Raw genomic sequence first — 12,589 nt, 5'->3', positions numbered from 1 at the left:
ATTCTCCTTCCCTAAGGAAAAGTATGATCACATTCATGTAAGCAAAACACAATGTTTCTGGGTAATAACATTCCCATTAGATGTGCAAGTGTATCAAATGGGTTTAAAACATTGTGTAAAGTATTGCAGAGATGTGGAAGGCTTCTTTCAGAGAACAGTAAAACTTACAATATGGTGCATACTTTTAATGCTATAGGTAATGCACTACACATATTTTCATTTTGATACTGAATAGTAAACACCACAAATATACTGTAAAAATAGGAAGAATGTATAAGAAGGGTTCTTATACAGATCTAAGTTTAAGAAAACTGAAGATACAAAACATTACATGCTTCACATTCTCTTTGTTACAATTCTCTGTGCCTTTTCTCTTTTCCATATTATAAAGTATGAAGCTTCTCAAAGCTGTTTTTACCCCTCATGGTATTAAGTAATAGAATTCCAGAGCTTAACCCTGGAAAGCTCACGCTCTCCTAACTGCTGGTGAAAGAAAGCTCACAAAGAATCAATAAAGAAACTACAGAGAGAGCCAGTTCTGAGAAAGTGGTACATAGAAACCAGTACAAAGAAAGTGGTACATAGAAACCAGTACAAAGATATAGAATTAATATCCACCATAGACATTTCTCTGAAAGGTGTATATTCTCATTGTTTTCTATTGTTAAAATGTCCTTAGAAATGTTATTTATTCAAAGAACTTTTAACAACATCCAGAGTTTTCAAACAGTTGTCATGTCCTGAAAAATGTAACTTGTAACTCCTAAAAGGATACAGAAATTTTACTGGTTTTATTTTGGAAGTATTTTGCCCTAGTTATTATTTAAATAGACATCTAGGCTTTCTGAAGTGTGTCTTTAGAAAGGTCCTTTGTTAAAGCTAGAAGAGCTTTGGGATTTTCTTCCCCTCTTCTAAATAAGGTAAAGTAAAAATTTTGAATTCTTTATTCAACCAAAGAGTTTTTATATATTTCTGTTAACAAATATGGCCAGAGTTTAAAAAAAAAAAATCCATTCTGATAAATCATTTGTCTTAAATCTGTTTATACTTCCTATTATTGATATAGTTGGATTTACTTCTACCTACTTTTTTGTATTTTTTTCTCCCTTCCTGCCATGAGTTGGGTTTACAAAATTGTCTATATTCCTTCCTGTGCACCCTTTAGCTTTTTGCTGTTTAGGAACCACAAGTTGTTTTCCTTTGGTTTTTAAGTTTTTCTCTTTATCCCTGAAATTATAGCATGATGTACTGAAGTATGGATTTAACTTTCTTTATCCTGCTGGATAAAGTTGTAGCATACAACTTGTATGCTGTAGCATACTTTTAATCTGAGAACTTGGTTATTACCTTTAATTCTTTTCAATATAGTTTCCCTACCATTCCCTCTATTTTGTTCTTTAAAAATCCTATTGGATATTTGCCGCAATTTCTCAATTGACCATGCCTTGCTCTTAACTGCTCCTTCCAAGTTAACAAACACCTCCCATCTCTCCCCACCCCACACCCCATATCTGGATGTTCTGGGTGAACTTATTATTATCATCTTCCAGTCACTAGTTCTCTTTTCCTCTATGTCCAATCTATAGTTTAATTCTGTATGTTCTGCTTTGGTTTAGATAATCACATTTTTCATTTCTAAGTCTCTCAATTAGTTTTCATAGTCAGTCATTCTATTTCATTTCTGCCTATTTCAGTTTCACAATTTTTTACTCATTCTCAGTGGATGCTATATGATTTTAAAGTTTTTTAAAAGTCATGGCCAAGCCGTGTATCTGAAATAAATACATGTATATCCCAATAATTGATTTGGTTAGTGATCTTTCCTAGTATTGAATTTCTTTATGAATTTTGAAATGGCAATGTATCAGAGTTTTGAATGAGAGGCTTTTGTTTTGTTCACTTCTCCTTCTTTCTCCCTGTGTACATCCTTTCTTGTCAGTAGTTTTGCATTTGCTTCCACCAGGACCTCTGGAGTCAAGTTTGGGAAAGGCCTTATGATGAATTTCTGGAGCCAACTATTTCATTAGTATATTGCAGATATCATACATCCCGTACAGAGCAAACCAACACAAAGCTGGACCCAGAGCTTCCTATGAATCCACAGCCCTGGGCAGAAAGAAGATTGGTAACATTTTTTCTTAGCTTCTTTTCAAAGGTAAGTGAAGTTCCCCCCAAGATCTTGGCTTCAAGCAGTGAATCTGGCTCTGGTCGCTGGACCCACATGAAAGACACCGGGTGTCTATCACTTGTAGACAAACTCCTGGGTGTCACCTCCTGCTTGGGATGAGGCCAGCAGGCCTGAGACTTCAGTTTCACTTACTACTTGGTGTTTCTAGTCCATTAAGATACTTTTCTTGTTTCTGGAAGGCCAGCTTTGTCTTTTTTCTCCTTTCATATTTTACCTATCATTTCTATGTGTTTGGAGCTAAGGAAGTTAAGTCAAAACACACTCTTAATGTGTCATCTTGACTAGAAAATTTACATAATCCCTTAGCACTGTATCTGAACAAAATTTACTGCAGGGAATGTTTACACCCCTTATTTGTTCTTAAATGATAAACTAATTATAAAATATTGTTCTCATAAATGCAAATTAAATCCTAACTTGAGGTTCAAAATATATACACCTGAAAATTAAACTGTAAAATAAGCCTACAAAACAGACAATGCAGAACAACTTCTTTCACCTCTGAAATCAAATTACTCTTACTTGTGCAAGGAATTCACAAGTTTTGAATTCTCAAACTAATAATTACCAGATTTCTATGAAACTTAACTTAAAAAGAGTATCAGCTAAATAGAAAAAAAAAAAGACCATTACTTATGCTTAGCAAAAAAGAAAAATTTATACCTTTTCACTTGTTAAAAATTTTGCAAAATATACATGTTCTCCTCCTGTTTTTAATTCTTCCATCTTTTTCCTGGAGGCCTGAGTATCATCTAATTTATAACTCTTAAAGACAGCTAGAACTTCTTCAGAATACTGCAAAGTAAAAATACCAATTAGTTTGATTTGGCATTATTGCCCAATAATTTTTTTAGTGCTTTTCTATATCAAAATACTTAAAATTTACTCATAGTTAATCAAGTATGCACACTGTAAAGCACATTAAATAAGAAAAACTGTGATGGCAAATGGGATTAAAACTACTTGGTATGAAGAGTTCATGTATTGTCAAAACAAGAATAAACTCTCTACTAAAGAAACGTAATTTCTTATGCAGTTTGTTTAAGGGGCAAACACAGAAAATAATGCTTTGAAAGTATACAGAAATTTAAAAGTGAAATTAGATGTTTAACCGGTTGTGGAAAATGCTCAAGCATTTCTTGGGCTAAACGCTGTGACCATAAAACAATGATGTCAAATCCTATCCAGCTGGGGAATAATCCCACATGATTTCTCACTCACCACTTAATCTGAATACATACCATGCTACTTTTAGGGAGCTACCTATTTACCTTGGATTTTGACTACAACCAAAAATGACAACTGATATTTAAGTAGCTAAATAAAAGAAATAAAGAGAATTACTACAAAACAAGAATCACCCATTTTTTTCTGATAATAAGTATGTTAGGCTTGTTAACCTTTTTTTTTTTTTTTAAGATTTTATTTTTAAGGAATCTCTACACCCCAAGTGTGACCTGAATTTACAACCCTGAAATCAAGAGTAGCATGTTCTACTGACTGAGACTGCAAGGTAACCCATAGGCTTGTTAACCTTCAAAATGAAACCACCAAAGGTGGCCTGGGTGCCACAGCTGGTTAAGTGTCTGGCTCTTTGTTTTAGTTCAGGTCATGATCTCAGGGTCCTTATATCAGGCCCCACATCAGGCTCTGTGCTCAGGGTGGAGTCTGCCTGAGGTTCTTTCTCACTCTCCCTTAGCCTCTCCTGCTCATATTCTCTAAAATAAATAATTCCTCAAAATAAAATTAAACTATTATTTCACCAGCAAAAAAAAAGGGGGGGGGTTTATTTGGGAACAGCTAAGAACTGTAATCTGGGACAAGCAAGCTCCAGGTCTGAGAGAACAAAGAGGAATGCTCTTTTATAGCAGAAAGGAGGAATCAGTAGGGGCTATTATAAACTACAAGTCCATTGGACTAAACTGGGAGTTCCAAGTATAGTGGCTTCTCATTGGCTGAGCTGTGACTGCCTCTCATTGTCTGGACTGTTGCTGGGAGAGGAAGAAATCTTCCTTCCTTCTGTTGGGATAGTAAAGTACTTTGACTGGCAAGGTCCATCTCTTACAGTTGGCTCTGCAAATGACAACTAGTGCAGAATACGAGAGTTCCTCTACTGGCTACCTGATTCCATTTTAAATGAGGTTTCCTTCTATTAATTTTCACAGGCTATATGGCTGATATGGTCCCAGTCACACTACTCAAGTCTGCCATTACAGCACACAAACAGCTGTAAATATTAGCATGGCTGTGTGCCAGTATCTCTGTCTAGGAAAACAGGCAGGAGCCTGGATTTGGCCTATAGCCATTAGTATAGCCATTAGTTTGCAACCCCTGTTCTAACAGGATACTTGAAATAATTTTGTGCAAAGTAAAGACACTATATTTGACAAAAATTCATCAGTTCATGTTGATAATACTATGTAGAAACAAACAAAAAAACCCAAGTCTGTAATTAGGAGCTTTTAAATCCCTAAGTCATTTACAAACTACTCCACAAAATCAGTGATTTAACAATATGAAATAGGCATAAAAATGTAAGAGATAAAATTATATAATAAAAAGTATGCTGGATATGAGACAAGTTTTGCTTCTGCCATTAACTGTAGAATATAGGGTTTTGGGTAGTCTATGACTGAACTCACCTTAAGAAAAGTTTTCCATGAAATCTTCTCATAGCATTGCACAGGGTTCCTGAAGTAATCCTGAAGTGACCAGAATTTTCGATACAGGTTGTAATCAATTGGAATGGAGCTAATAAAATAAATGTTATGTTAAATAAATCACTTAAGTTCTTTTAGAAATAATCTAAGTGCTCCTAACTTTAGGTCATATACCCCTCGAAGAAGCTGACGAAAGCTACAGCTCCTTTCCCCAGAGAAGTGCACTTAAACAGACTTTTATAAACAATTTCAGGGGATTCATAGACCCTAACAGACCCAGTTTATCTATAGTGGTAGAACCCTTGAACTGTGCCCCAGTACATGTTTATTCAGAGCTAAAGACTATCTTTCTCAACCTCTCTTGCAACTAGGTATGGCCCTGTGGTTAAGTTCTGGCTAGTTGGGAGTAAAAGTCATATGTGCAAATTTTGGGCCATGTTTTATCATTTTCCTTTTCCCCTTTCTGCTGGCCAGAATGCAGATATGATGATGAGTCACATGGACTACAGACAAAAAGAACACACACCAAGAAAAGGTGGGACAAGAAGTTAGGAGGAACATAGGTCCCTAGGCGATCTCCCAGCTCTGAAATGCCTGTCTCCAGACTTTTCCATAAGAAAGATATCAACTTCCACATTGTTTAAGCTAATATCACCTTGAACCTAAGCTAAAAGCCATGGCATGAGACAAATATGTAAAATACATATCAACTGTATATATATATAAACTTATATTTATATATACATATATAAATAAATTGCCTCCTGTTTAGTGTCTTTATTACAGCATTACTAATTCAATTTGCAATTTCACTGCTACAAATCTGCAGTATCAATACATTCTTTTAATTTTTAAATTTACCAAAATCGTTATACTATGTTTTAATTTTAAAAGTTAAAACATTTTAGACTTTTTTACCCAAGAGATTTTTGTTTTTGATAAAATCTATATCACTCCAAAAAGCCATTATCAAAAATGCTTTAGGTATTGACTATCTCATATCCTCAAATATCCACAAAAATTTTCAACATCACCTTTGTAAAATTAATTTTACTTGTAAACACAATTGTGTACTACCTTCTATTCTTTCTAAATAAACTTAATAAATTGAATCTATGGATTACAGTTAGCATTTTTTCTAAGCATCACAGCCATACAAGTGTTCTAAGGAAGACTGTAATTTTATGTGGGAAACAGGAAGGGGGTTTAGTGATCCACACAGTACTACAATATTAAGGGTCTTAACTTCTGGTCAGTAATAGGAAATAAGTAATCTTCCACTCTTCACCTTTGAGATGGGTATATTTAAAATTACTTTAATGACTATGGAGTATCATGGGCCATATCATAATGCATTTTAAAGGATTATAGTAAATTAAACAAGTATAATTTTTGTCATGTACTTTTTAAGCTTTCTTGGATGGGAGTGTAAAGTTTAAAAGACTGAAAAATGCCTTACTTTATATATACATGTAAAGGAAGGTTAGAGTAGAAAAGTAAAAAATAATTTGCTAACGTAAAAAATCAGTTTTCTACAAAAATGTCTTAAAAGGCATTTGTTAAGAATGACAAAGGGAAAAGTAGTTTAGTATAACATATGGAAGCACATCTGACAAAGATTCTCACCATGACTCTAATTCACATACGGTTAAGATTACAACTACTAGTTGGTATCATAAAATGCCTGCTTAAAGAATTTTATTAAATTTATATTAATTGGCATATCAATTAAAAAACCCTCACACATCTACACACACAGTAACAGATCACTTATCTTACATTCACACTTCTGACAACTGTTAACTGTCTGGAACTAAGCTGTGAACTTGGCAATAATTGAAAAAGTCCTTGGTCTGCAAGGAAATAGCAGTGTAGATTGCATGCATTTTATTTTACACAAGAGGCTTGAAGTTATGCTTAGGTACTTACCCAGATTACGATCGCTCTGAATTATGTATAAAGGTAAATAATTAAGCAAGCTAGCTAATTTTGATAAAAGAACACTAACTTTGCTAGACCAATTACTAGTATTTGAAACATGTGGATCTTCCTTCAAATCAATAATGAAGAGTACTGACAACTTTTAATTGACCAAAATCCAGCTCCTGCCAGAACTTTTATCAAGAACCAACAGTATTTGAAAGAATCTAATGGGTATGTTAACTTTCACTCTTTCTACACTCTTTCCTAGTAACAACTCTGAAAACAGGAAAATAATTATCTGAACATCAACTGACATAAACTATTTTCTATAACTGAAGTGATTTTATTCATTTATAACAATAAGGTTGTAAGTTTGGGTTTTCTACAGATCAAGTTAAAAAAAAAAAAGCCACACACACCAGAAAACCAAAGCCACAAAAGGAACATTTTCCAAAATGTGTAAGTGAATTGGAAAAAAGAAAAAGCCACATATAAAAATGATTTACACCCATAAAATAGTACTATGACTATTATTTGTGTAGTTCCATACACTTAATAAAGGATGAAACAAAACTGCTTTTGAAGATTTTATATAGTTTTATACATATAGTTATATGCACACACATAAAATGTTAATCAGTTACCACATATAAGAATATAATAAATACCTCTTGAATTGTAGTATAAGGAAAGTTGGCCTGTTAAGAAATGGGACACTACCTCTAATCAGAGAATGAGAATTATGTAACCATTGTATGGTCCACTACTGTTTTGGTTGCCAGAAAACTCACATTTTAATTTAATGTTTGATACTAACAATAATCTAAGGTGTTAATTATCATCTCCTACTTGTAAAAGCTTCTGCTATCTCTCCTTTTATTTTTAGTTGGCCTAGTATTTATTTGAGATGCCTCATAGAAGAAATTTGAAAGTAGTATTAATATATGACTACCAGGGGGACACCTGGATGGCTCAGTTGGTTGAGCGGCTGCCTTCGGCTCAGGTCATGATCTCAACGTCCTGGGATCGAGTCCCGCATCGGGCTCCTTACTCGGCAGGGAGCCTGCTTCTCCCTCTGCCTCTAGCCTGCCACTCTGTCTGCCTGTGCTTGCGCTCTGTATCTCTCTCTGTCTCTCTAACAAATAAATAAAATCTTAAAAAAAAAAAAAAAATATATATATATATATATATGACTACCAGGAAACTTTTATAGTTGAGACACTAACATTTTTTCCTCTGAAAGTTCCAATCCATGCTGTGCCTCCATGGCTATTCCTTCATATCTAAACATCTTGAAAGAGTTGTCTACACTCAATGTCAACACTTCTTTACCCTCCTTTAATGTTTGGACTTACTGCAATGTGCCTTCTAACTTCACCATTCCACAGATACATTTGGATTCTGCATTTATCCGCACAAAGCAAATGTGACTACTTATTGTATATGCAAGCCATAACAAATTAAGGTGAAAGTTAATGTAAAAATAAAATGTTTTATAACTATTTTAACCAAGATGTTCTGCAACTTGACATGTTTTTTTAGATGTTCAATTAGTGATTTTAGATTATATTAGAATTTTTTTAATACAAAATTTTTTGCTGGTATATTTGAGCCAAATCTGAAATGGGCTTCATATCATAGATATATGGGTAATATGTTCTTTGTAAATTACAGTGTCTAAAATACTCTGGTGATACAGTTGGTCACACTGCTTTGTCAAAAAGTAATTTCCCAATCTCTTCCTCCATTCAAAAAATAGTGAAGGAGATTAAAGGTAAAACTTGCAGTTTTGAAATAAGTAACTCACTCGAATGTAAAGTATAGCATAGGGAATACAGTCAACAATACAACAATATTGTAATTGTATGGTTGACAGATGGTAGCTAGACTTATCCTGGTGATCACTTTCTAATGTGTATAAACGTTGAATCACTGTGTTGTATACCTGAAACCAATGTAATATTGTATGTCGACTTCATTTCAATAAAAAAAGGAAAAAAAAAAAAAAGAAAATATAATGATTGTGACAGACTGAGAGGCAGCTGAATGTTGAATCCTGTTTAAGTGATTTTTCTGCCACTGGGACCAGCTAATAAACAATCAATGGGGCTGACATATCTATAAAGGCTTCAGCAGAGTCCAACTAGACAAAACCCCATTGGACAGTTTGTCTTTGGTGGCTCTTTTTAACATTTCAGGTGACCTGTTATGTTGGAGCTTACTACCTTAGTCCTTTATGTTGCTCAGGTTAGACCCCAAAAGTATACTCTATCCATAATGTACATGAACAAACAGGTCTTCCAAAAAAAAAAACCCAAAAAACACCAAACCCAAAACACAGAACTACAGCTAGTAATAATGGCAACTGAATAAACACTAAGTGCTTTCCATATATCATTATATATAACATCAACAACTATGGTAATAATAAGGATAACTATGTTGTACCTTAACAGACCATGTCCAAGCAGCATCTCATCTAATAATCTCAACAAGCAGGTAGGTGGCATTACTACATTTTAAAGACCCTGAAACTGAGTTTCAGGGAAGTTAGGTAATTTGCTTAAGGTTACACGAACTAGGACTGGAATTCAGCCTGGAGGCACACTACTCTCAAAGTTTCTTGGAGATATGTGTTTGAATCTGAAACCCGGGATGCCAGGAATACATCTCCCTGTGCAGATATTGGAAACTCTTCTTGATCCTCCAGAAATTCAATTGCAACTGATGATAACTTTTGCTACCTCAGACACCTGGAAGTAAAAACTTTCCTTCATGTCTCCCTTTTTCTCTTCCTCATTCCTTCTCATCAGCATTAGGAAAAAAATTATTTGGAAAGAAAGCACAGAGTTAGCAGATGAGATAGGAAACAAGAGACGAGAGTGGGAAGGGGAGAAGACGGAAAGGAGGTTACTAATTCCTTCCACTTCATTAAGAAGTCAGCTCATTATCCACAGGCACGAAGTCCATCAAGTTAAATGGAAGGAAAAAGGGAAAAAGTATCTAGGTTGCCTATGGTTGGCTTTCCAAATATTAGGAATATGCAAACAATAGACCATGTAAACAATGAACTGTCCGCATGTAATTTAGAAACCAACTAAAGAGCATATTAATGATTTAGGATTTATAATTTTAAGTAATACACATAAAAAATACAAATAAATCTGAAGCGTGATTTCTTCCTCCTTGTGTATATCCGGACACTAGTACTTGATAAGTTTTTAAGTTTTAGTTTTGTAAATCACAAAATCTGAACTTCTAAAACTCACCAAGTTGTTGGAGCTTCATCATCTCCCATCTCACCTTCTTCTACATCCATTCCTTCTTCTCTATCCTCAGTGTGCTAAATTTTAAAAAATGTACAGTCTGTCACAAAGCAGTTGTCAGCCAGAAGACATGCTGGAATAACATCATTCACACATCGCTAGACAAACACTGTTAAGAGAATCTAGTTGCACTTCTGTCTAGACAGTTAATCTTTAAGGCAATGGCAATTCTATGTGACAAGGATCTGAGAACTCAAGAGCAGTACAACGATGATATAAGATAGCCATGAAGATATGCAGAAAGTTTTAAATCAGTATTTCTTCAAACATGGTCTGTAGATTCTCTATGGGAATAAAGGGTCTATGGCAAAATACATTTTAGAAATATATATGATGATCTTTTAGACAGAAGTGTATTATATACTTACATATAGTATATTAAGAACTCTGAAGAACTGCAGTAAATAACTTGAAGTATACCTAAGTAGTTTTGTCCCCAATTTTCATTGGACTATAAAAATTCTCCCCAACCCCACAGAGAACTCTTATTATTGGGGAACACTTAAGGATATGCTGAGTGTCTAGCTCTACAGTGAGAAATTCAAAATAACAAGTTTATATGAAATTGTCCAAGAAGCACCAAAAGATACATAAAAGTGAAAGACAAAATTAAAAAAAATTTTTTTAATTAACATATAATGTATTATTTCCATCAGGGGTACAGATCTTTGAATCATCAGTCTTACACACTTCACAGCACTCACCATAGCACATACCCCCACAATGTCCATAACCCAGCCACCCTATCCCAACCCCTCCACCTCCCAGCAAACCTCAGTTCATTTCCCAAGATTAAGAGTCCCTTATGGTATGTCTCCCTCCTGATTCTCCACCTTGTTTCATTTTCATCCCCCCCTGGCCACTAAGACCCCCACCCTGCCTCTAAAATTTAAAGAAATCTTAAGTCAACATCATTTCCAAATTCATAATCATTACATTTTAAGGAACAAATTATGTTCCTTAGGAAATCTAATTTACTATGAGATATTAGCTATATCTAATTAATAATTTTTCAAACTTCATAACTTGTTCCTAAGTGCAGAACAAGTGCTAAATGTCCAGAAATTTGCCAACTATGGACTGTCTTTTGGATATATCATAAATAATCTTTAAAAATAAAGTTGATTATAGCTTTTAAAAATCAGTGGACAAATACGGATTATTTATTTAACAAATGGTTCTGAGTTAACTGGCTCACTGTTTGGAAAAAATAAAATCATAACACAACCTATTTCATATACCAACATTCATGCTGGATTAAAGATTTATTTAAAAAATAAATCACAAAAGCATCAAAAGAAAGAAACAATAACTTATTCTTCTGGAGTGGAAGCCTTTAGCATGACACAAGACTAGAAACAACTAAACAGAAGACAAACAAGCATTAATATTATATCCAAACTTAAAAGTTCTATACAGTAAAGGCACCATAAATAAAGTTATAAGAAAAACTATAAACTGAGAAAAAAAATCAACAAAATGGTAGGCAATGAATTAATAATATTCAATATGAGCTTCTATACATCAGTAAGAAAAAGACATTTCAAAAGTAAAATGGGCACATGGCATGAATAAGTTATCCTCTTTCTCACTGTTTCTAATTGGCACAGAAGAAAAATAAATTCCAATATATATATAGTAGGTCCCTCAATTTCACTAATAACAAAGGAAACGTAGTTTAAAACAAACATTTACTTTTCAAGTGTATATCAATTAAGCAATGATTTTTAAAAATTGGTAATTCCCAGGATGAGGCTGTGGGAAAATGGACAGATATTCTCCAAGTGCCACTGGTGATGATATAAGAGGTATAAACTTTTTGAGAAGTAACTGGTCAACAGCTATCAAAATCTGATATATGCATACATTCGACACAACAATTTCATTTACTGGATTTTATCCTAAGGCAACACCTGATAATTTAGCAATGCTATATACAGTATTATTCACTGTAATACTGTTAACCATTTTTCACTAAATGCCCATAGAAAGGATTATGATAAATATACTTAGAAGACTTAATATGAACCATTAAAACACTAAGATCTAAATGTACTGATACAGAAATGCATCCATTTTATAATGTTAAAAGAAGGGGTGCCTGGGTGGCTCAGTGGGTTAAAGCCTCTGCCTTCAGCTCAGGTCATGATCCCAGGGTCCTGGGATCGAGCCCCACATTGGCCTTCTGCTCAGCAGGGAGCCTGCTTCCTTTCCTGTCTCTCTGCCTGCCTCTCTGCCTACTTGTGATCTCTGTCAAATAAATAAATAAAATCTAAAAAAACAAAACAAAAAAAACTTTATTGTTAAAAGAAGAAAATGAATTTCAGAATAATATGTATTGTATGACCTCAGTTTTAGAATAAAACTATACACACAGTAAGTCCTATAAAGACTAAGACATGCTAAGAGTGGTTATCTTTGGGGCCTTGGATTATGGGATAGTTGTACTTTCTTTTTTAAATATTTCTGTTTTGTCTGCATTCTCTACACAG

The 12,589-nt window shown here is 34.1% G+C and overlaps 1 protein-coding gene across 1 annotated transcript in view; it reads right to left on the bottom strand.

Moving 5' to 3' along the window:
• The window catches only part of THOC1 (THO complex 1), a 52,970-nt gene that overhangs the window by 25,735 nt on the left and 14,646 nt on the right, over positions 1-12,589 (bottom strand). Inside the window, exons 9-11 of the mRNA XM_004742813.3 lie at positions 10,041-10,114; positions 4,831-4,939; positions 2,852-2,983 (exon numbers count right to left, since the gene is read on the bottom strand). Coding sequence (XP_004742870.1) covers positions 2,852-2,983; positions 4,831-4,939; positions 10,041-10,114 — 315 coding nt within the window. The remainder of the gene's footprint in view (positions 1-2,851; positions 2,984-4,830; positions 4,940-10,040; positions 10,115-12,589) is intronic.

This window comes from Mustela putorius, unplaced genomic scaffold (assembly GCF_011764305.1).
Source record: "Mustela putorius furo isolate JIRA1106 unplaced genomic scaffold, ASM1176430v1.1 tig00003858_pilon_pilon_pilon, whole genome shotgun sequence".
NCBI lineage: Eukaryota > Metazoa > Chordata > Mammalia > Carnivora > Mustelidae > Mustela > Mustela putorius.
The sequence above is the reverse complement of the archived record's forward strand: the minus strand, read 5'-3'. Positions and strand labels throughout refer to the sequence as shown.